Raw genomic sequence first — 21,859 nt, 5'->3', positions numbered from 1 at the left:
AGGAGACCTAGAAGTAGAATGTCTGCTTCAAGCACAGGGTGTGATGTATTTAGCAGTTCTGATGTAGTCACACACACATTCCCGCTCTTCCTTCAGAGTGCCTCCTGAAAGGCCACCCAAACCCACATTCCCAACCAGTGAACTTTCGATTGGAGAGCAATACCTATAGCTAGGGGATCCCCACACCAAGAGATGACCCACTAAAAGATTAAGTAGACTACTGCTTTCTTCCACAAACTAGAAGCATCTTGTATTTCGGAGGGGGAGAAACAGCGACCCTGGAACTTTGAGCATTAAGGAAAGTTCAACATTGCTAATGTTCTGCTACAAATGGGATAAAAAGCACCATCAAAACAAACATGCAAGGGTTAGAATTGTTACAGTCTGCTATGCAACTGACTTGCTCTGTTTATCATGCAGGAAGGACTGCTAGTGATGCTATATAAAATTGCTTAACACTTCCCATTATAATCCCATTTTTAATCGCTTATAACTCTGCCACACTTTAACAGTTCAGGCAAAAAATTTCCATTCTTGCTCTCTACCTCAGGGTGAATTTTTCTGGGAAGACTCACCAAAACTTAATTTGACAATACTAACTTTTTTTTATGACCAGTTTTTAAAAAGAGCTCTAGCACCTTTGGTGCTTGTAAATTGATGTCAGAGAGGGGCCTTTTACTGTTCTAATAAAACACAACTAAATGTGGCCAAGTTATAAGCCTCAGAAAATCACCATTTGTACTGGCTGAGTAGAAGTTGTCATAGGTTTGCTGCCAAAATCTCTGAACAGTCCATCTGCATAAAGCATGCTGCCTGGCCCTACTGAGGCAGCTCCAGCATTTGGAAAGAACCATGCCTCCAGCCAGGACAAAAATGGCTCATTCCCCTCCTGCTCTCTGCCATCAAAATATCTTTTCACCTATGGGAAACAGCACTGCTTCCAAACATGTGCTCCCATGCCTTGCTGAGCAGCCTGTTTATTAGCTTTCCCCATCCAGATACCTTTTAAGCTAATGAAAGGTACACTGAGCAGGGAACCTGGAGGTCATTATTTCACATCTCATCTCCTTCACTGATTGACATCAATATTTCTGGGCATTTCATGTTTTGTTTTTTTTAATAGCAAGGCCTTTTGCCCTACCTGAGGGGGCAGGCAGGTATTCCTGCAATTTCAGATAGAATAATACAGAGGTTATATAAAGTCACTTCCAGCAGAGCTGGGACTAGCGCCTAGCTTTCCCATATGGCCAACTTCCATCTCAGCCACTGAGCCACCCTGCTTTTCAGAAAGTCTGCCAAATCGCTGTGCTTGTCCATGCTGTATGGAAAATGGAAATTCTCACATATGTAACCAACTGTTTGTGATGAGTGTGCTGAGCCTGAGTCACTGGAAATAATTAGCTCCAAGTCCTAAGTGCCCAGCCAAATCCACAGTCTAACCAGGTGACTCCAAGGCAGGTCTATAGGTTGCTAATGAAAGCAGCTACTCTAGTCTGCTCGGTGTTGCTAGCTGGCAGTTCTGATATATTACTCCTGCTCAACCCACAGCTGGTCACTTAGCTATCCTGATACTGTTTGATGTGATGAGTCAGCATTCTCTATAGCAGCTGACCTATGGATGATCACAACCTACTTCTGCTGCCATCTCATGTGGCTACTCTTTTAGCTCAAGGGTAGCAGTCTGAGCTGTGTATCTAATGGTCCTAGATTAAACCCTGCTGCTGATCTATGTGCGGAGCTGATACACTGGCACATGAATTCCTTTGATTTTTTTTTCATCAGCCACAAGCATGACAAGGGAGGGGCTGTGAGTGTATGTGTGGTGGTTGGGGGGGATGGGCAATGGACTGGTGGAAGGAGGAAGGGGCAGTGCATGTGTCTGGCTGAGCAGTGTGTGGCAGGAGATGTGCACTATGTGTTTGTGGTGAGGAATGGGGCTGGTCTGTGTGGAATGAATGAGGAGCATGCAAGGGGATGGGCAGCTTCAGTGTGGGAGAAGGATGGGCTCAGTATGTGGGGAGGGGAAGAGAGGGGTTGTGTTTGCAATGGGGTTGGGCGAAGTAGGCCTGAAGGGGACATGGGTGGTTTGCAAGGAGGATGATGGCCGGCCTGTGTGTAGGGCAGCTAGGCAATGCCTATATACTGGGAAGTGGGGGGCGGGGGGGTGTCTGTCTGTGCAGGATGTGCGGTGTGTTGGTGGGGAAATGGGTGGTTTGGGAGGTAACGTCTGATGTTTGTGCAGGGATATGGGTGGTGTGTGGGGAGGATGGGTGTGTACATGAAAATACATGTTGGTGAGGGTGTGTGGGAGGAAATGGGCCATGGGGTGGAAGGAGGATGGGTGATGGATGAGTTTGGGAGGAATGGGTTGTGTGTGGGATAGACAGGCGGATGGGGGAGGCAATGAATGTGTGTGAGGGGGATGGGGTGGTGTGTGTGGGGCAAACATGCATGTGTGAGGGGGAAGGGGCAGTGTATGGGGGGGGGCAAGATAGGTAGTGTGCATGCCAGGGGATAGGCAGCTTGTGTGTGTGGAGGATTGGTAGGATGGGCTGTGTGTGTGCATGTGAGGAAGAGGTGGGCTGTTAGGGGTGTGTGTGTGCGGGGGAGATGAGCAGTGTGTGTGTGTAGAGAGTTGTGTGTGAGGAGGCAGGCAGTCTACATACAGAGGGATGGACACTGGGGAAGAGAGGTGGGGTGTGTGTGGAGGGGAATGAGCACTAGGCATCTAGGGAACAGGCTACGGGTATGTGAGGATGGAATGGAAACTTGTAGGTGGATGGAGCTGGGCAGTGAGTGTGAGGGGGTGACGTGTGTGGAGGGTGCATGCAGAGGGATGGGCAGCATGTGTGTGTGAGGGGGTGGTGTGTGTGGGGGGGGTGCATGCAGAGGGATGGGCAGCATGTGTGTGAGTGGAGTGTGCATGCAGGGGGATGGGCAGTGTGTGAGGAGGAATGCGCTATGGCGGGAATGGGTGATATGAGTGCGTGGGGCAGGTGAGTGACTTGTGTGTTTTGGGGGGTGATGTGTACCCTGTCAGTGGGTGTTACGTGGGGATGGTGGGAGGTGTTGAGGGTGAGGGAAGTATGCGTATGGCATATGAATGGAGTGTGTGTCTGGAGGAGAGGCTAGGCAGTGGGGGCAAGTGGGGTTGGGTGGTATGCATGTTAGAAGGGGATGGGTGGTTTGTTTGTGTGTCGGGGAAGAGGGGCAGTGTATGGGAGGGGAGATGGCTGACCTGTGTGTAGGGAGATGGGCAGTGTGTATGTTGGGAGAAGGGTGGTATTTTTGTGGGGGAATGTGTGGTGTGTTTGCAAGGGGTCAGTGTGTGTAGGGGAACAGGCGGCACGCACCTAAACTGATGAGTGGTGTGTATATGGAGAATGGGTGGTGTACGTATGTGAGTGGGGAAAGATACTTGTTTGGGGGACAGGTTGTGTGTGCAGGGTGTGTGGGGATGGCGTGTAGAGGATTGACAGGAGAAGAGGTGTGGGTGTGTGTATGGTAGTGGGTATGATATGGGGATGGGTGGTGTGTGTGTGCAGGGGGGATGAGGAGAGTTTTTGTGGAGGTTGTGTGATGTGTGTTGAGAGGGATGCTTGGTGTGTAAGGGATGGGTGTGGGGGAGTATGGTGTGTGTGGTGGGAGGGAAATGTCTAGAGTGTCTGGGGAGATGGGTAATGCATGTATATGTAGGCAGATGTGTGATGTTTGTGGGCAGGATGAGCAGTGTGGGGAAGGAATATGGGAAGCTTGTGTTGGGTGATGTGTGTGTGTGGGGGGGGAAGTATGGGCAGTGTGTCGGCAAGGGGGTTGGGTGGCATGTGAATGTGTGTGTGAGATGGGTGATTTGTGGGGGGAGTGTGTGGAGAAGATGGCAGGTTGTGAGGGGATGATTACATGTGTAGCAAAATGGTGGGCTGGTGTGTTTGTGGGGAGATGTGTGTATTACTGGAAGTGGATGGGCTGTGTGTGAGTACTTGCAAGAATGGGCAGTGGGTGGTGGTTGTGTATGGCGGGAGATGGGTAGCAGGGGTGGGGAGGATGGATGGTGGTTGTGTGTGAAGGGGGGTGGGTAGTGGGTATGGAGGGGGATGTGATTTGTAGGCAGTAAGTAGGATGCATGGGATGTGTGTGGGGTATGGCTAGGAGGAGCAGTGGGTGTATGCAAGAAAGGCTGCAGAGCATGGGGGTGGTTTGTAGATGGGCGGGGTAATGTGGATGAGTAGTGTGTGGAGGGGACAGGCAGTAGGTACACTTGCAGGGGGGATGGGTGCATGTGTTTATGGGTAAAGACGAATGTGTGTATGGAGGAAAAGTGTGTGTTGGATGGGGATAGGTGGCTTGTGTATATGTGGAGGAGGATGGGGGTGTTAGTATGCAGGGGAAGATGGGCTGTGTTTGTGTGTGATGGGGTCAGGTGAGTTGTAGATATTTGAGCATGGAGAGTGGAGGTTGGGAGATGGGCATTGGATGCAGGCAGCAAGGGAATCAAGTATTTGTTGTGAGTGCTCATGTGTTAATGTGAGGGAGTGAGTGGTTGGTGCACATGCTGGGGAAGAAGGGGGGTGACTTTATCCTTCTTAGAATGAGGAGGTGTGCGCATGGCAGGGGTGAGAAGTGGTGTGCATGTGTGGCAGGGCTGTGAGAAGTGGAGAGGGGGTGTCCATGGCAGGTGGGGTGTGTTCACAAGTGGTGGGGTTGATAGGTGAGGTGTGTGTACAGGGGAAGGAGGACCAGTTCTGTGTGCATGCATGGCTGAGGGTGACAGGTGGTAAGTGGGTGTCTCAGGGAGTATGTGGAATAACAAGGGGGTCTGATGTGTTCTGGGTGGAGAGGCTGGTGGAGTATGCAGTTGTCCCTACTCCCAAAGGCTGCACATTTCGGACCCTGGGTCAGAGCGCAATGTCTGGCTGTTGCAATGGAGAACACATTTTACAAATTGAAGCCAATCATGTCATTGAATCACAAGCATTTTCACCTCTTTCCAGCAGGCCTGAACCCATTTCCAGAGAGGCATCTGGGCATCTGTACTGCCTGGATTCTCAATTGCTTTTTGCAAGCAGATGCTCCCAGAGCAGGGGCAGCTTCCTTTAGGCAAAGGGAAAATGTCATTTTCACCAAACACTGAACATTGGTGTAAGACTTTCAGGCTACTCACACTAGGAGAAAAGTCTTTGCTTCCATTTGCAACATTGCCTGCAAATCAGACACATGCCATAGGGAGCATGCCAATTCGCCTTTAATGAGGACGTAAGAAGTGGCACACGTGGGGACTTCACAACACTGAAGAAAAAATACAAGTCAAGCGGAATCCTATGGGCTTCTCTTTAACATGGTTCTTCTCCAAGTATCTCAGACTCCACCCAGATCTACTGAGGTGGGTGAGATCCCAGACTTTCTGAGGCTAGCAATAGCATCCACAAAAACCTCCACTGACCCAGAGACTGACTGCACTGACCTTTCTCTGAAGTACTTGATTGCCTCCTGGTCTAGGAAGGTCTGCTCCTCTCGAAAGCCCTGCTCAAAGATTTTGCGCTTGTGTCTGAACTCAATTACAGTCTTAGTGTAAGAGTTCAATGTAGTGACTGAGGCAGCCATGCAGCAGGTGAAAGAACCCCACGCCAGACTGTGGAAAGAAAAACCAGCAGACAGAATGGGGTTAAGACAGCAGCCCACCTCGTGTTTCTGGAGGCAAGAGACACATGTAAATGGAGTGTGGTCAGGAATGACTAACATATTAGAGAGAGAAGATGGGTGCAGTAACAAAAATGTAAGAAGAGCTTTGTGTAATCTCAAAAGCTGGGCTTTCACCAACAGGAGTTGGTCCAATAAATGATACACCTCACCCAACTTGTCTCTCTAACATCCTGGGACCAACATGGCTACAACAACAGATTTGACTCATTTTACTTCAAGAGAACTCTGACTAGAGCTAGACCGCTTGGATCAGCCAACAGCTTATTCACCAAAAAACATATATATTTTTTGGTCAAACAAAACTATTCACAAGTTTGGGTCAATAGATTCAGCTGAATAAAAATATATTCAAAACAATTAATTTCAACATTTTCAGAATGTTTTGACTTTTTAGTTTGAAATGACATTTTGTCAAGAATTTTAGCTGGATTTTTTTAAAGGGTTAAAAAAAACCTCATACCAATATGTAATGTAACACTGAAAATCCAAAAATATTTAACTTCAGATCAAACAATGTTTTGTTTAATCTGAAATAAGGTGAGTTGTTTTTTTTGTTTTGTTGTTGGTGTTTTTTTCATTTTGGCCACTGAACTAAAAACAGTGATTGTTCATTCAGCTCTAACTGTGGCCTGATCTCCGTAATGCAAGGCAGGATAACTTGGGCCATGATTCTTATCCTTGGCACTGAGAAGTCCTTTCTGGTAACATGGATGCTACAGTTGAGTGGGGTGAAATTTTTCAAATGAATAGTTTATTCTCCAAAAATGCAGTTTCAGTTGACCTAAAACTATTCATGAATGTGATATGAGTTCACTGAATGGCTTTAGTCAGGTTTTTATTTGTATTTTTGGGGCTTTGGTGCTATTCACAAAACAGCAGTAGGAAGAGGTGGTGCCCACCTTATAGTTCAGCGATTAGGGACCTTACCTGGGCTGTGGGAGACCACAGTTTGGCTCCCTCCTCTGTCTAAGGTTGGAGTAGGATTTGAACTGGGGTCTCCCATACTGCAGGAGAGAGCACTGAGCTATAGGGTAGTGTGAGGCAGGTTTCTTTGGGTATGTCTACACTGCACTAAAGGACCTGCAATGCAGCCAGGCTGGGTCAGTTGACTCCTGCTCACCGGCTTGGGTTGTGGGGCAATAATATTGTGATATAGACCCACCCACCCACACACAAGGTCTCAGAGCCCAGGCTCCAGCCTGAGCTCAAATGTCTACACTGCTCTTTTTAGCTCCGCTGCCCAGCCCTAGGAGCCTGAGTCAGCTGACCTAGGTTCTGAGATTTGGTACATGGGATTTTTATTGCAATGTAGTTGGGGGAGCTATGCTTGAAGATCTTAAAAATTTTCATTAATTCAACAACTGAAAAATGTTGGAAATTCTGAGTTAAAGTTAAACTTAAAAGAAATCCAGACAGGGTAAGACCTGGAAATGTGCAGTTGATATCCAAACAACCTTAATTTTGCCCTGCAGCAATATAATAAATACATTAATCGTACTTGGGTATGTGTGGTCCTAGATTAGATTAAACTGATTTTTAAATACAACTAGGAGGTTGAATTCCAATTCCTGCTTTAAGTGCAAAACTCAGCTCAACCTTAACTATGCTGTCATGACCTGCGCCTCCATAACACTGGTGGCAATTGGTCTAGTTACCTATATGTCCCCATTGCTATAACATCTGAGCACTTCACAAACATTAATTCCCACAGCTCCTATTTGAGGAAGAGTGGTATTCTTCCCCCCATTTTACAGAAGGGGGACTGAATCAATGTGAAACTATGCAATTGTACTAATGGCACACAGGAAGCTTGTGACATAGTCAGGAACTGAACACCCACCCTCTGAAGCCCAGCCATCAGATGACCTTTCCTCTCCTGTACTTCTTCAGTAGGGGGTGTAGGCCTTCCTGCTGTGTAGGCCAGACACTCAAACACTAGAACTGGATTTAAAAGGAAGCTATAAATAATATCCTATATATTTATGTTGCTGACTTAGAGGTAATCAAACTTCAGGGCATCATCTGATCCCTAGGGGGATCAAGGAATTTTCCCCTACATACAACACCTCACAACTGGCCTGAAGGCCATGTGGGGTTTTTTGTTTTGTTTTCACCCTCCTCTAAAGCATTACATGTGGGCCACTGCCAGAGGCAGATACAGTTGTCTGGTCTGTTTGGCAATTATGTTTGTTAATCTGGAAGGAGGGAACATAGTTTTATGGTCAGAGCAAGGACCTGAGAGTGATAGGCTGGGCTCTTTTCTCAGCGGTGCTACTGGTTTGTTGCGTGGCCTTTGGGAAGCCACTTAACCTCTGGCCTCAGTTTCCCAAACTGCAGAATAAAAATATTGACGATGTGCAGCCCTTTCCAGGGGGCACTGGGACTGATTTGATGTTTCTAAAGTGCTTGGAGGTCCTATGATAGGAGATATTCCAGAATGGCAACATCATTACCATGGAGATAAAAATGTTGTTAAGCATGAGAATGTGTCTCAGTCACTCAGGGAAGCTTGGCAGGAGACTGTAGCTATAACATAAAGAATCAATAGACACCAAGGAAACTGAAAGTTTGGTTATACACCTTTACCCCGATATAACGCGACCTGATATAATATGAATTCGGATATAACACGGTAAAGCAGTGCTCCGGGGGGGGGGGGGGGGGGCGGATCAAAGCAAGTTCGATATAACGCGGTTTCACCTATAACGCAGTAAGATTTTTTTGGCTCCCAAGGACAGCGTTATATCGGTATAGAGGTGTACTTTAAACAAATGTGTGAAGGTTTGGAAATGCCCAGTGACCATGACCTGGGCCATGGCACCTTCAGCCTCTCCCTCACAGCTGTGTCAGGATGCTTCCTGCTCATCACTGAACTGACACTCACAATTAGTTGGCCCCTGCAAATCCAATATTTATGTGGCTAACAATGTGAACTGGTGCATAGTGAGTTCTGAAACCAGGGTGGGGGCCCCAGTAGCCTCCTGATAACCCTTCTAAAGGGGGTGAGGGAGGTTAATAATTCCTTGCACTGGAACACAGGAGGGATTGTGGGGGATAACAGTCGTGGGGGGGGGGGGCCTAATCCTAGCAGTGGTAGGCTAAAAATCCCCTGCATTGGAATGTGGGATTTGGAAGAGGGGGAGGGCTAATCCCTTGCCTCACAATGTGGAGGGGGCTAATAATCAACTGCATTGAGGTGTGAGGGGCTAAGAACATCCTGCCTCAGATCCTGGAGGGTTAATAACCACCTGCCTTGGAATGTATGTGTGGATGGAGGGATCATTAATAATCCCCTGCCTTGGTGCCTGCAGGGAGTGTGTCCACACCTGCCTGATTCAGGGAATAGAATTAAAATATTACTCAGTAATAAAAAAAATTAAAATGCAAAAAATTACAATGGAAACCCCTTCCTCAGGCTCCACAGGACAATGCAAGCTGTTGAAAGTTGTGAAAACTGCCTGTGATCAAAATATTCCTAACTCCCCAAATTCTCCTATACTAGTCAAATGTGCCAGTTCTCCTAAAGGGCAGAACAATAAAACATATTGGGGGGCTTCTAGGCCAAGCCAGTATTTTTATCTCATGAGCAAAATAAATGTGGGACTCTTTCCAAAACCAACCCCTCCCCCCTCACTGTACATTAAATTCTCTCCAAAACACTTTGTCTGATTTGCCTCAAACCTTCCAAGAAACTCCCCCTGGGTGCTATTGTGAGATCCAAAAGAGCTATGCCTCCCACTGCCATATAGGGGCATTGCAGCTTCTATAGAAAATTTCCCTGTAAGACACAATTGAGCCTTTACTGTAAATACATGAAACCAAGAGTTTCAGAAATGTTATGGCACCTAATTCAAATGTATACACTTAATGGAATTGCTCTCAGTGGTGGTAATTGTGGCTGCAGTTGACTTGCAAGAGATATAACTAATGATTTTTATTTGCAATTTCAAAACTAGCCAATGCAATCCAATGTCTATGATCAACTGTGTGTTTTTTGCACTTGGAAATGCACATACAATTTCCTGGATATTTAAGACCATGTTTGTAACGCCTGCACTGATATCCATAATCAGACAATTCAAGAGTGAGATGAAGATACTAAATGAAGGAGACACTTACCAGAAGGACCAGCCATAGTCCCATGAATGTGGTCTCCAATCTTCTGGTCCAAGGCTGACTGTCACTTGGAAAACTTGGGTGTACATCATATGAGCCACCATCCCCAAGAGACCTGGAAAGCAGGAATTGCAACAGGATCATCTTTCCGATCTTTTCTATTCTTCCTGAAGGAGCTTCTCCAACTCCAGCAGATGCTGAAAGCTCCTGCAGATAACCCTCTTGGTGCACCCTGCACCACTGAAGAAAAGGCAGCACATTGTGGGCAGAGGAAGGGAGCCATTCAGGTTTTGCTATTTTACAACACAGTCTGAACAGTACAGGAGTGCTGATGGTATAAAGGGAACCTTTTGAAGAGCTTGCCAACACATTAATGTTAACATCAACCTTGCTACTGTAAGCCAGGTTTTCTCTGGTTATGCCATTCAGCTTCTGCATGGTACCTGAATACTTCCATTGGTTGCTCATACAAATTGATGTTTCCAAGAATCATATAAACATCCAGCCCCAAGTGTCCCTTGTGAGAAGTTGTTGTTGTTATATGTATTACCATATCACCTAGGACAGCGGTTCTCAACCAGGGGTAGATATACCCCTGGGGGTACACAGAGGTCTTCCAGGGGGTACATCAACTCATCTAGATATTTGCCTAGTTTTACAACAGGCTACATGAAAAGCACTAGCAAAGTCCGTACAAACTAAACTTTCATACAGACAATGACTTGTTTATACTGCTCTCTCTATACTATACTCTGAAATATAAGTACCATATTTATATTTCAATTGATTTTATAATTATGGTAAAAATAAAAGTAAGCAAATTTTCAGTAATAGCATGCTATGACTTTTGTATTTTATGTCTGATTTTGTAAGCAAGTAATTTTTAAGTGATGTGAAACTTGGGGGTACATAAGACAAATCAGACTCCTGAAAGGGGTACAGTAGTCTGGAAAGGTTGAGAGCCACTGACCTAGGAGTCCTAGTCATGGACCTGGACTCTATTGTGCTAGGTGCTGTAAAACACAGAGCAAAAAGACAGTCCTTGCCCCGAGGGACTTACAATGTAAGTATAAGATGAGACAACAGATGGGGGAGCACAAGTAAGCAGTGAGACAGTATTAGTCAGCATGGTAAGCAGTGGTCTCTGCACACCAGCAGCCCAACCATTGTCAAGGTTTTTGGAGGCATCACAGCAAAGGATAATTTTGAGGAAGGATCTGAAGATGGATAATGAAGTAGCTTTGTGTACATTCATAAGGAGAATCTCCAAAGCATGGGAGAAAGCATGAAGGTGTTTGAAAATTTAGCAAGTGGGCAGTGGAGACGAATTGTGGGGCCACTGTAGGTGAGCATCAACAGCTCAAAAGCAAATGAAGTATGATAGGTAGTGTGAGGACTGACTAGGAAGTAGAGGACTGCTTTTGGGGCAGGAAGGAATTCATTAGTAAAAGGATGCAAATGCAGTGCACCATGTGCAATATTTCAGAATGACTGATCATAACATGAAATTTATATATATGTGAAAAAAACCTCTTAACAGAAACAGTTCCAAATTGCATAAAGTTACACGCAATATAAAACGTCTCATGTTTTTTTGTAGAGGTCATTTGCTTGAAGACACTCAAGTACCAAGCACAACGTTGGCCATGAAGGGCTTGGGATTTCTGAGAAGATGACGATGTCATCTAAGTAGATCACTACAAACTACTTCAGAACATTTCTAAAGATGTCGTTCACAAAGTGCTAGAATGTGGCTGGAGCGTTGGAAAGACTGAAGGACACAACAAGGAATTCAGAATGATCATACTGGTTGTGAAATGTTGTCTTCCACTCACTGGCATCTAGCATACAGACTAGACTGTAAACACCACAAAGATCAAGCTTGGTGAATACTTTAGCAGAGCCCACCCTCTCCAATAGTTCATTGTTCAAAGGTAAAGGGCATTCATTCTTGAGAGTAATGTTGTTCATCGCTCGACAGCCTACACAAAGATGTGAAGAGCTGTATTCTTTTTGACAAACAGAACTGGAACCCCTGTGGTCGATGTAGATGGATGGTTAAAGTTTTTTGCTAGGTCCTCATTGAGGTATTCCCATAGGGCATGGAGTTCTGGCTCCAACAAGGTATAAAACCATTCAGTGGAATTTTGGCCCCTGTCTGAAGATCAATGGAGCAATAATAAGACCTATGCAGGGGTAGGACATCAGCATTTTTTAAAATCAAATATGTAAGCAAAATCTTAATATTTTGCAGGGATTAGTGAGCTGTTACTCCTTGAATTTGCTGGACACAAAAGGTGGTGGACTTCTCCATGCTGTTTCTTAGCCCTGCTGCCTGACTCTGCAAGACACCATTGCTGGCAGTAGCCTGACTCGAACCATACCTTTTGCATCTTCCAGGAGATATTTGGATCATGGACCAAAAGGCAGGGGATGCCAAGTGTGATGGGGAAGTGAGGTGAGTTAATAAAGTTAAATTTCAGGGTTTCTTGGTGGTCTTGTATTTTGACCCAAAGGGGCACATATAGTAGGTGACGGGACTTGGGGATAGCATGCTCCCATCAATCAATTTCACTAAGTGTGGGGCAAGCTTTCTTTGTACTGGAAGCTGGGTAGCCTTAGCAAACCCAGTGTACATTGAATTACTAGAGGCTCCAGAATCCACAAGTGCAAGTTGGGTGCAGCTCACCTTAGGTGTGGAAGGGATGCAGAGACAGAACAAGACTTACAAGTGGGGATGGCAGTGATCCACAGCTGTTAAGATGCATGTTGGCAGAAGAAGGGATCAGTTTGGGGAACCTGATTCCATGATTACATCCAGCTACAACCCCCTTAACGGGGCTGGACATGGTTGTTTCCTGGATCTGGCGCAGGTCTGGATTCAAGGGTGTAGTCAATGGTGAAGTGACCTGCCCTCCACAGTACAAGCAAAGGCCATTCCATCACCAATACTCTTTCTCCAAGACAATGAGGTGTCTTTTCATTATGGGCTCTGTCCCTGGGGCTACATCTGGGGGCAGTCAGAATGGGACTGCACCCAGACTTGGGTTGAATGTATACTCTTTTTTTCATGGCACCATTCGAACAGTCGACTGAACTATACTTACAGATTGACAGTATATGAGTTCAGCACTGTGTATGCTTTGAGTGGGGGGTAGCCCAAAGCTCAAGATCAAACTATTGATGAGATGTGGGTCAAAATGGACTCAGTCTGAGTTTTGCTCAGGGACCCAGGGTTCCCACTAAATCCTTGAGGGACCCAAATAGATAACAATATTTAAGAAATTGTACCTTTTTTTTTTTTTACATAGTGAATGGGCCAATACAGAAAAATTAAAGGGTTTCCATTCCCGCTATTTTATGTGCTTTAAAGCTTGGTTCTTGTAAATGCTCTAAAATCCAAATGGTTAATCAGATTGCTTTGAAATTTGGTGTGCCTCCTGGGCTGCATGGTAGTGTTAGGGGTTCCAGTTTGATGTCATTTGATGCCTGGGGATCCCCCCTGAAACCAGTTTCCTTCTGTTGCCTTGAACTGCTAAGCTGAGAGACACTAACCATTGGATGAATCACACCTCAGTGAGCTTGATGAATCTGCGCTCACCCTTGATGGGTTTGAACCCACCCTTCAGTTACCATAACTACTGATAAATTAATCACAAACCCCCACCTAAGACAAAAGGAGTGACTGGAGATTGGCTACAATTTGTGAGTCATGGGTAGCTGTTTGTTTTGGGGGGCATGTAATCAAAGTGACAAGAGTGAAATGCCTGCAACCTGCATGGAAACTATTTAAAAACACTAATAGAGACTCAAATTAAATGTATACCCCAACTTAAAAAAAAAAAATAGTAAGAGGACCAAAAATGCCACCATGGCAAAACAGAGTAAAAGAGGAGGTTAGAGGCAAAAAGGCATCTTTTTGAAAATAGGATTTGACTTCCAACTCAGGAAAATAGAATGGAGCATTACCACTAGTAAGTCAAGTGTAAAAGTATAATTAATTAGGCAGGTCAAAGAATTTGAAGAGCAACTAGCAAAAGGCACAAAAACTAACAGCAAAAAATTATTTAAGTACATTGATTGTTTGGCAGGCTTCCTGCTTCAAAATGAGCCACTGGAGGATGATCAAGGTGCTAAGGAGCACTAAAAGAAGACAAAGCCATTGCAGAGAAGCTAAATTAATTCTTTGCATCAGTCTTCACTACAGAGGGTGTGAGGGAGATTTCCACACCTGAGCCATTCTTTTTGGGTGACTAATCTAAGGACCTGTCCCAGATTGAGGTGTCAGTAGAAGAGGTTTTGGAACAAATACATAAATTAAACGGTAATACGTCATCCGAGCCAGATGGTATTTACCCAAGAGTTCTGAAGGAACTCAAATATGAAATTGCAGAACTACTGACTGTGATATGTAACCTATTGCTTAAATCGGTCTCTGTACCAGATGACAGGAGGATAGGTAATGGGGAGATTTTTAAAAAAAGGCTCCAGAGGCAATCCTGGCAATTACAGTCCAGGAAACTTAACTTCAGTAATGGGAAAATTGAAACTATAGTAAAGAACAGAATAATCACCCACACGTGCAGAGGTGGAGCCCCCGCTTAGGGGAGGCTAGCTCCCAGCTCTGCCCCTTCCACCCACACCCTTTCTGCCAGAGCCCCAAGACCCCCTCCCCCACGGCCAGAGCCATGAGTCCCTCTCCCCTGCCCTGCCTGGAGGAGTACCAAGTGGCGCCCCCTAAGCCAGAGGAGCCCTAGGCTGGCCGGAGCCCTGAGTGCCTGCACCCCACCCTCGGCAACCTTACCTGGGACTCCTCTGGCTAACCCTCCTGGATTGGCTGGGAGTTTCCCAGCATCAATCTCCTGGTGGCTAAAAGTCCAGTCGGCAGCACAGCGGGGCTAAGGCAGGCTCCCTACCTGCCCTGGCTCCACATGACTCCTGGAAGCAGCTGGTATGTCCCTGCAGCTCCTAGGCACAGGGGTAGCCAGGGGGTCTCCGCGCGCTGCTCCCGCCCCAGCACTGACTCCACAGCTCCCATTGGCCAGGAACCGCAGTCAATGGGAGCTGTGGGGGTGGTACCTGCAGGCAGGGGCAGTGCGCAGAGCCACTTGGCCACCCTTGAGCCTAGGAGCCGGACATGCCAGTCGCTTCCGGGAGCTGCCCGAGGTAAGCACTGCCCAGTCAGCGCCCACACCCCTCACCACCTCCTGCACCCCAACCCCCTTCCCCAGCCCTGAACCCCCTCCCGCACCCAAACTCCCTCTCAAAGTCCATACCCTGCACCCCCTCTTGCACTGCAACCCCCTGCCTGAGGTTCAGCCCAGAGCCCTCTCCCACACCCTGAACCCCTTGGCCCAAGCCTAGAGCCCACATCCCAACCCGCTGCCCCAGCCCAGTGAAAGGGAGTGTGTGGGGGGGGGGGGGACAGCAAGCAACAAAGGGAGGGGGGATGGAGTGAGCAGGGGGCAGGGCCTTGGAGAAGGGGCAGGCCAGGGATGTTGCCTCAGGGAATGGGCAGGGAGGGGAGGGGCAGGGCAAGGGTGTTCAGGTTTGTGTGATTAGACAGGTGACAACCCTAGTCCCAGTCCAGCCAAAGCCCCCATCCACCTGCCCAGACGTGCCCCAGGCCAGCCACAGCCATGCCGCACCTCCCATCCCCTCCCCTCCCCAGACCCCAAGACGTTGTGGGGAAAAGCCTCTCACTCTCCTCTGAAGAAGCTTTTGATATGCCCCATGCAGGTTCCAGGGCGGCTGGGCGGCAGTATTTGCTACTCAACTTCCTGGGTTCATAAGTAATCTCTCTGGAGTCCAGGGAGATTACTGATGAACCCGGGAAGCTCACTAGCACGTACCGACTCCTCAGCCACTCCAGAACCTGAATGGGGCATAATAAAGCAAAAACTTCCTCCCAAAACCCCTCACCGGGGGGTCTGGCGGCAGCAGCGCCAGGGGGTTAAAGGACAAGGGTGATCCAGTGGATATAATGTACTTGGACTTCCAGAAAGCCTTTGATGAGGTCCCTCATTAAAGGCTCTTAAGCAAAGTAAGCAATCATGGGATAAGAAGGAAGGTCTGCTCATGGATCTGTAACTGGTTAAAAGACAGGAAATAAAGGGTAGGAATAAAAGGACAGTTTTCACAGAGGAAAGAAGTAAATGGGGGGGGGCGGCCAAGGATCAGTCCCGGGACCTGTGCTGTTCAACATATTCATAAATGAACTGGGAAAAGGGGTAAACCGTGCAGTGGCAAAGTTTGCAGATGATACAAAATTACTCACGATAGTTAAGTACAAAGCTGACTGTGAAGAGCTACAAAGGGATCTCACAAAACTGGATGAATGGGCAACATAATGGCAGATGAAATTCAATGTTGATAAATGCAACGTAATGCACATTGGGAAAACATAATCCCAAATGATAGCTAATTTGGATTCCATTATTTTGTTACCACTCAAGAAAGATCTTAGAGACATTGCGGATAGTTCAGTGAAAACATCCACTCAATGTGCAGCGGCAGTCAAAAAAGCGAACAGAATGGTAGGCACCATTAGGAAAGGGATGGGTAATAGTGTTGTAAATATCACAATGCCACTATAGAAATCCATCCTACGTCCACACCTTGAATACAGCGCATAGTTCTGGTCGCCCCATCTCAAAAAAGATATCTTAGACTTGGAAAAAGTACAGAGAAGAGCAACAAAAATGATTAGGGGTATGGAACAGCTTCTGTATGAGGAGAGATTTAAAAGATTGGGACTGTTCATCTTGGAAAAGAGATGACTAAGGGGGGATATGATAGAGGTCTATAAAATCATGATTGGTGTAGAGAAAGTGCATAAGAAAGTGTTATTTGTCTCTTCATATAACACCAGAACCAGGAGTCATCCAATGAAATTAATAGGCAGCAGGTTTAAAACAAAAGGAAGTACTTCTTCACACAATACAAAGTTGCCCAGTGGAACTCATTGCCAGGGGATGTTGTGAAGGCCAAAATGTAACTGGGTTAAAAAAAGAATGAAGATAGGTCCATTAAAGGTTAGTAGCCAAGATGGTCAGGAAAGCCACACCATGCTCTGGTGTCCTTAAGTCTCTGACTGATCCATCCCCTGTCATCCAGTCCCAGCGTCTGGCAATCTATAATTGTCCTGTTTTGTTCATTCCCTCTGAAGCATCGGACATTGGCCACTGTCAGAAGACAGGCCACTGGGCTAGATGGTCCATTGGTCTGACCCAATATGGACATTCTTATGCTATGTTCTTAAAGCATTTGGGGGTGGGGGTGGAAATTAGACATGTGAATGTCCTGGGAGGGCAGGCTTATTAGGGGTGGAGGAGTGGGGAGAAGAGGGGTTTGGGGATGCAGTGTGGGAAAGGGGGATAAATGTTGATGGATAGTAAGGGAGGTGAGAGAGGTTGGGAACTAAGGGGCGGGAGGCCTGGCACTCAACAGCTGGGTCAGTGCACCCCACCCCTATGAATGCCACAGCTCTGACAGTGCACCCCAACCCACCTGTACCCAACCCCCAGCTCTGCCAGTGCACCCCAAACCCTTTGCACTCCCCAGCTCTGCTAGTACACTCCCTGCACCCCACAGCTCTTCCAGTGCTTCCCAACCCCCCTGCATCCCACAGCTCTTCCAGTGCTTCCCAACCCCCCTGCATCCCACAGCTCTTCCAGTGCTCCCAAACCGCCCTGCACTATCAGCCCTGTCAGTGCAGACTGGGGGTTCGGGTGAGGAAGGCTTGTGGAGTACGGGAGAGGAGAGGTGGGACAGTGGGAAGGAGCCATTGTGGGCTTGTAGGCGCCGGCAGCAGGCAAAGAGCCCTCCCCCATCCCCTGACCCAACCTTAGGAGCCAGAGGGACCTGCCAGATGCTTCCCAGGAGCCGCCCCAGGTAAGCACCGCCGGGACTCCCCACCTAGCCCCCCGGCAGGTCCCTCTGGCTGTTGGGGTCGGGTTGGGGGGGGGGGCAGAGGGCTCTCTGTGCGCTGCCGGTGCCTGCAAGCCTGGCTCCGGGAGCTCCCATTGGTGCTTTTCCTGGCCACTGGGAGCCACGGAGCTCGTGCTTGTGGCGGGTGCAGCACGTGGAGACCCCTCGGCTGCCCCTGATCCTAGGAGCCAGGGGGACCTGCGGCAGGAGGGGTGAGTAGGCGGGCAGGGGGGTGAAAAGGCCAGCGGCAGGCAGCAGGGGTTGAAGAGGCGAGCGGCGAGGAAGGCAGCAGCAGGCGGGAGGGTGAGGAGGTGGGCGGCGGGCCAGCGGTAGGCAGGGGGGTGAAAAGGCCAGCGGCAGGCAGCGGGGGTTGAAGAGGCGAGCGGCGAGGAAGGCAGCAGCGGGTGGGTGGGTGGGCGGGGGTGAGGAGGCAAGAAGCAGCGAGCCAGCAGCAGGCGGGGGTTCTCGGGGCGGGCATGGGGGTTTCTGGCAGGTGGGAGGAGGCGAGTGGTGGGTGGGGGACTGAGGAGGGACGCAGCAAGCCAGCGGCGGGCCAGGGGGTGAGGAGGGGTGTGGTGGCGGGGCTGAGTGGGGAGGGGGCAGGACCTGGGGCAGAGTGGGGGCGGAGCGTGGGAGGAGCGGGGGTGGACTGTGCTCAGGGCCGACACCCCCCCGTGGAGTGTCCTTTTTTGTGGATGTTCAAATATGGTAACCCTACAATAAAGAAAAAAATTGTGCAAGGGTTTCTATGCAGCCACCTTATGGTTGCCTGGGTAGTTTGTGGGAACAGGGCCGGCGCAACCCATTAGGTGACCTAGGTGGTCACCTAGGGCACTAACATTTGTGGGGCGGCGACCGAATCTTCGGCCGCCCCGGTCGTCATCGGTATTTTGGGGGCGGGACCTTCCGCCGCCTCTGTTGGGGGCTGCATTTCGGGGGCGGGACCTTCCGCCGCCTAGGGCGGCAAAAAAGCTGGCGGCGCTCCTGTGTGGGAATGTGTCAAAGCCAGTGCCCCTGGTGAACACCCCACCCCTGATGTTTCTAGTGTGAACTTTTGGTACATCTGAGCAATAAGATTTAAAAACTCGCGTTGCTTGCTACAAGTTGTCTCTGTTATAATAGAGCATGCTTTTGTTTTATGGGGATGCTTGATGTGAACACAGCAGAGTTGTCAGCAGCCAGTCTCACCAATTTTTTTGTTATAGTGATTGGGGGGGAGCTGGAGATAGAGAATTTGGGGAGGGGACAGAGACATGGAGAGGGGTTGTGGCTGCAGAGCAGTTGCTCAATGAGGATTGGTGGTAAGCAAGCCGTGGATTGTATTTTACTAGCCCTTGGGGGTGGGGGCAAGTGGCTACTTCCTGATCTTGGGGCAGATTAATGAGCGGGTTCCAAAGACACATAGCATGGAGGTTTGGAAACGACAGCGCAGGCATCTTTACCACTGAGGGAAAAGAAATATGTATACTGCTAGGTTTGCTAAAGGGTGGATTCCAGAAGATGGAACTTTCTCTTTGCAATCACAGTAGCAACAAGGAAGTTAATGTTGTAATTCTCCCCCTTCACAGTGAAACAGCTGTGAAATTCACTTGTCTACTGCCTAGCACAAACTGGAGTGCTGCTGAGTTCATTGTGGCCATTGGTGAGAGAGAGCGGACGGCTTGCTGTCCTGCACTCTTGTATCTTCTTGGTTTTCATTTGCATGGCCCCACACGTACAGGCTGTGTGAGAGGGAATCACACACAGGGTCAGATGCCATGTTTCAAGAGTGTGTGGCCATCCTCACCCTTCTGAGATACTCCATCAAATTCTGTCCTAGTGCAAGAGTCACAGTTTAGGGCTCCAGCAAGTTCAGGAGTCAGAGAGCTGGCAGGGAAGCAAAGCACATTAGGGATATACCAGGGACCCCAGCTGCAGCATTCACATGCTGTCCTCAGACCCTCACTTTCACTCTGTGTCTAGAATGCATGGTTGGGAACAAAATGGGTCTGTCTACCCTGCAGCTGGGAGCCTGCCTCCTAGCCTGGGCAGACAGACTCGTGCTAGCTCTGCTCAAGCTAGCACACTAAAAATAGCAGTGTGGCCACTGCAGCATAGGAATTGGCATGGCTTAGCTGCCCAAGTGCAATCCTGGCTGACCCCCAAGCTCAGGTGGCTAGCCCAGGCCGCAGCTTGTGCTGCAACATCCACGCTATTCATTTTAGCATGCTAGCCCAAACAGAGCTGGTGTGCATCAATCTACTCTGGTTGGGATGCACAGTCCCAGCTGCAGTGTAGACAAAGCCTAACACGGTTTAGTCTGCTGGAATCTGCAGCCAGCCTTAGACAATAGATCTGAGAGGTGTGAACTTCCCCATTCATGTCCATGGAGTTGTTCCTGAGCTGTCCTTTGGTAACACCAAGTTTTCTTCACCCATTGTGGATACTAGAATGCCTCTCAATCTTAATTCTCCTAATGCATCAGCTAGACCCCTTTCCTTTTTCCTGCACCCTCTAGCCCTCCTCTCTTCTTTAACGTGAAGATTAAAAAGGGATTTTCAAAACACACCTTCTCGTTTTCCTATTTGGTGACCAGGAGGGTGATGCTGAGAGAGGAGGTTCATAGATGACACAGTCAGGGCAGTGTCGGTGGCGTAGGAAGATTAACGAGCGTGCCATCACTTTGGATTTAGCTCCAGGTATTTTCAATTCTACAGGGCTATAGGCAGCACTACTGTGCTGACCCTTTCCCAAAGCTCTAATGAAACCTGGCGAGCTGCACATGGCTGAGAGGAGCCTGGCAGTCCTGTGTTTTCAACCTTTCAAAGTTTCAGAATCTCACTTCGTTGGATGTCCCAGGCGGACTGAGGAGTGGAAAGGTCCCTTACCTGACAGCACAGTGAAGACAGCAGCAAAGGCATTTAGCTTGAGCCCATCTATCACATTACTCGAATGGAAGAGCTCTAGGCACATGAGGCTGAACCCAACGACTAACAGCGTGATGTACAACACTTCAGACACGACCGATAGCCACAGGACACCTGCAACACAGAAGAGAAACAACCAGAGGCTGCTTTTAGTTACCTTTGACACAGTCCAAAATTGACAAAAGCACAGCATTGAGGGCAGGAATATGTAGCTCTGTCTCATGCCATTTAAATGGGGCAGAGAAAACACTTGAGGGAAAGCAAACGTGGCAGTGAAGGGGGCTGGCCTTGTGGGTGAAGGCTTTGCTTTGGGACACAGGCACCCTGGTCTCAATTCTCAGCTGAGCTCTTCTAATGACTCTGTGTGATCCTAAGCAAGTCATTTAATCCCTGTGTCTGAGTTCTCCAGCTGTAAAATAGACGTGATATAATAATAATAATAATTAATAATCCCCACCATAGCTGGGTGCTGCTGGGAATAAAGCATTGATGTTTGGGAAGTGCCAGGGACTGGATGTGAAAATGGACAGATAAAAGTGCTTGATATGCCTCGAGGGTAAGTGCTGAGCTGTCCTGAGACAGAAAGATTTAGTTAGGAGAGGTCAGAGAAGCTCCAGGGCTCACGCTCTCCTAAGAATGTGAATGGCGGAAGCAGCAGGCACTGACTGTTCAGAGAAAGAGTTGGTAGGGCACTAGAACTGTGCAGTTAGTGCCCACCATGTGTGTATTTGAGTTGGACAGCTGTGTGCAATTGGCTTGTCCCACTACATAGCACAAACTGGAGTTCATTGTGGCGATGGGTGAGAGAGAGGGAACGGCTTGCTGTCCTGCACTGTGGTATCTTCTTGGTTTTCATTTGGATGGCCCCTTGGGGATGGGCTGTGTGAGAAGGCGTCTCAGCTCAAAGGCCACAATTCAAATTCCCATTCCTCGCAACATCTCCAACATCTGAGTGGTGCTTATGTCACTTTTTTCCATCTGAAGATGCACATTTCTTTGGAAAGGACGGCCATTCTCCAATCAGCCCCAGTATGAAGCAGAAACACTGGAAAACTACCATTCTTGGATGGATGGATTTGAAAAGAAACACCCTTTATACCTTTTCTGGAGCACCATTGCAGGATGGTGGGGGTGTTCACCATGCCTACATTAGTGGCACAGTATCAGGCAACTCCAGAGAGACTTGCACTGACTCAGTGCTGTGTTGG

At 48.2% G+C, this 21,859-nt stretch overlaps 1 protein-coding gene across 1 annotated transcript in view; it reads right to left on the bottom strand.

The window, feature by feature from the left end:
- Positions 1–5,045: 5,045 nt before the first annotated feature.
- Positions 5,046–21,859, bottom strand: part of GSG1L (GSG1 like) — a 73,905-nt gene continuing 57,091 nt past the window's right edge. The window contains exons 3-6 of the mRNA XM_065412021.1: positions 20,613–20,765; positions 9,820–9,931; positions 5,462–5,629; positions 5,046–5,091 (exon numbers count right to left, since the gene is read on the bottom strand). Coding sequence (XP_065268093.1) covers positions 5,046–5,091; positions 5,462–5,629; positions 9,820–9,931; positions 20,613–20,765 — 479 coding nt within the window. The remainder of the gene's footprint in view (positions 5,092–5,461; positions 5,630–9,819; positions 9,932–20,612; positions 20,766–21,859) is intronic.

This window comes from Emys orbicularis, chromosome 10, assembly GCF_028017835.1.
Source record: "Emys orbicularis isolate rEmyOrb1 chromosome 10, rEmyOrb1.hap1, whole genome shotgun sequence".
Lineage (NCBI taxonomy): Eukaryota > Metazoa > Chordata > Testudines > Emydidae > Emys > Emys orbicularis.
Note: the sequence above shows the minus strand (reverse complement) of the source record. Positions and strands in the feature narration are given on the sequence as shown.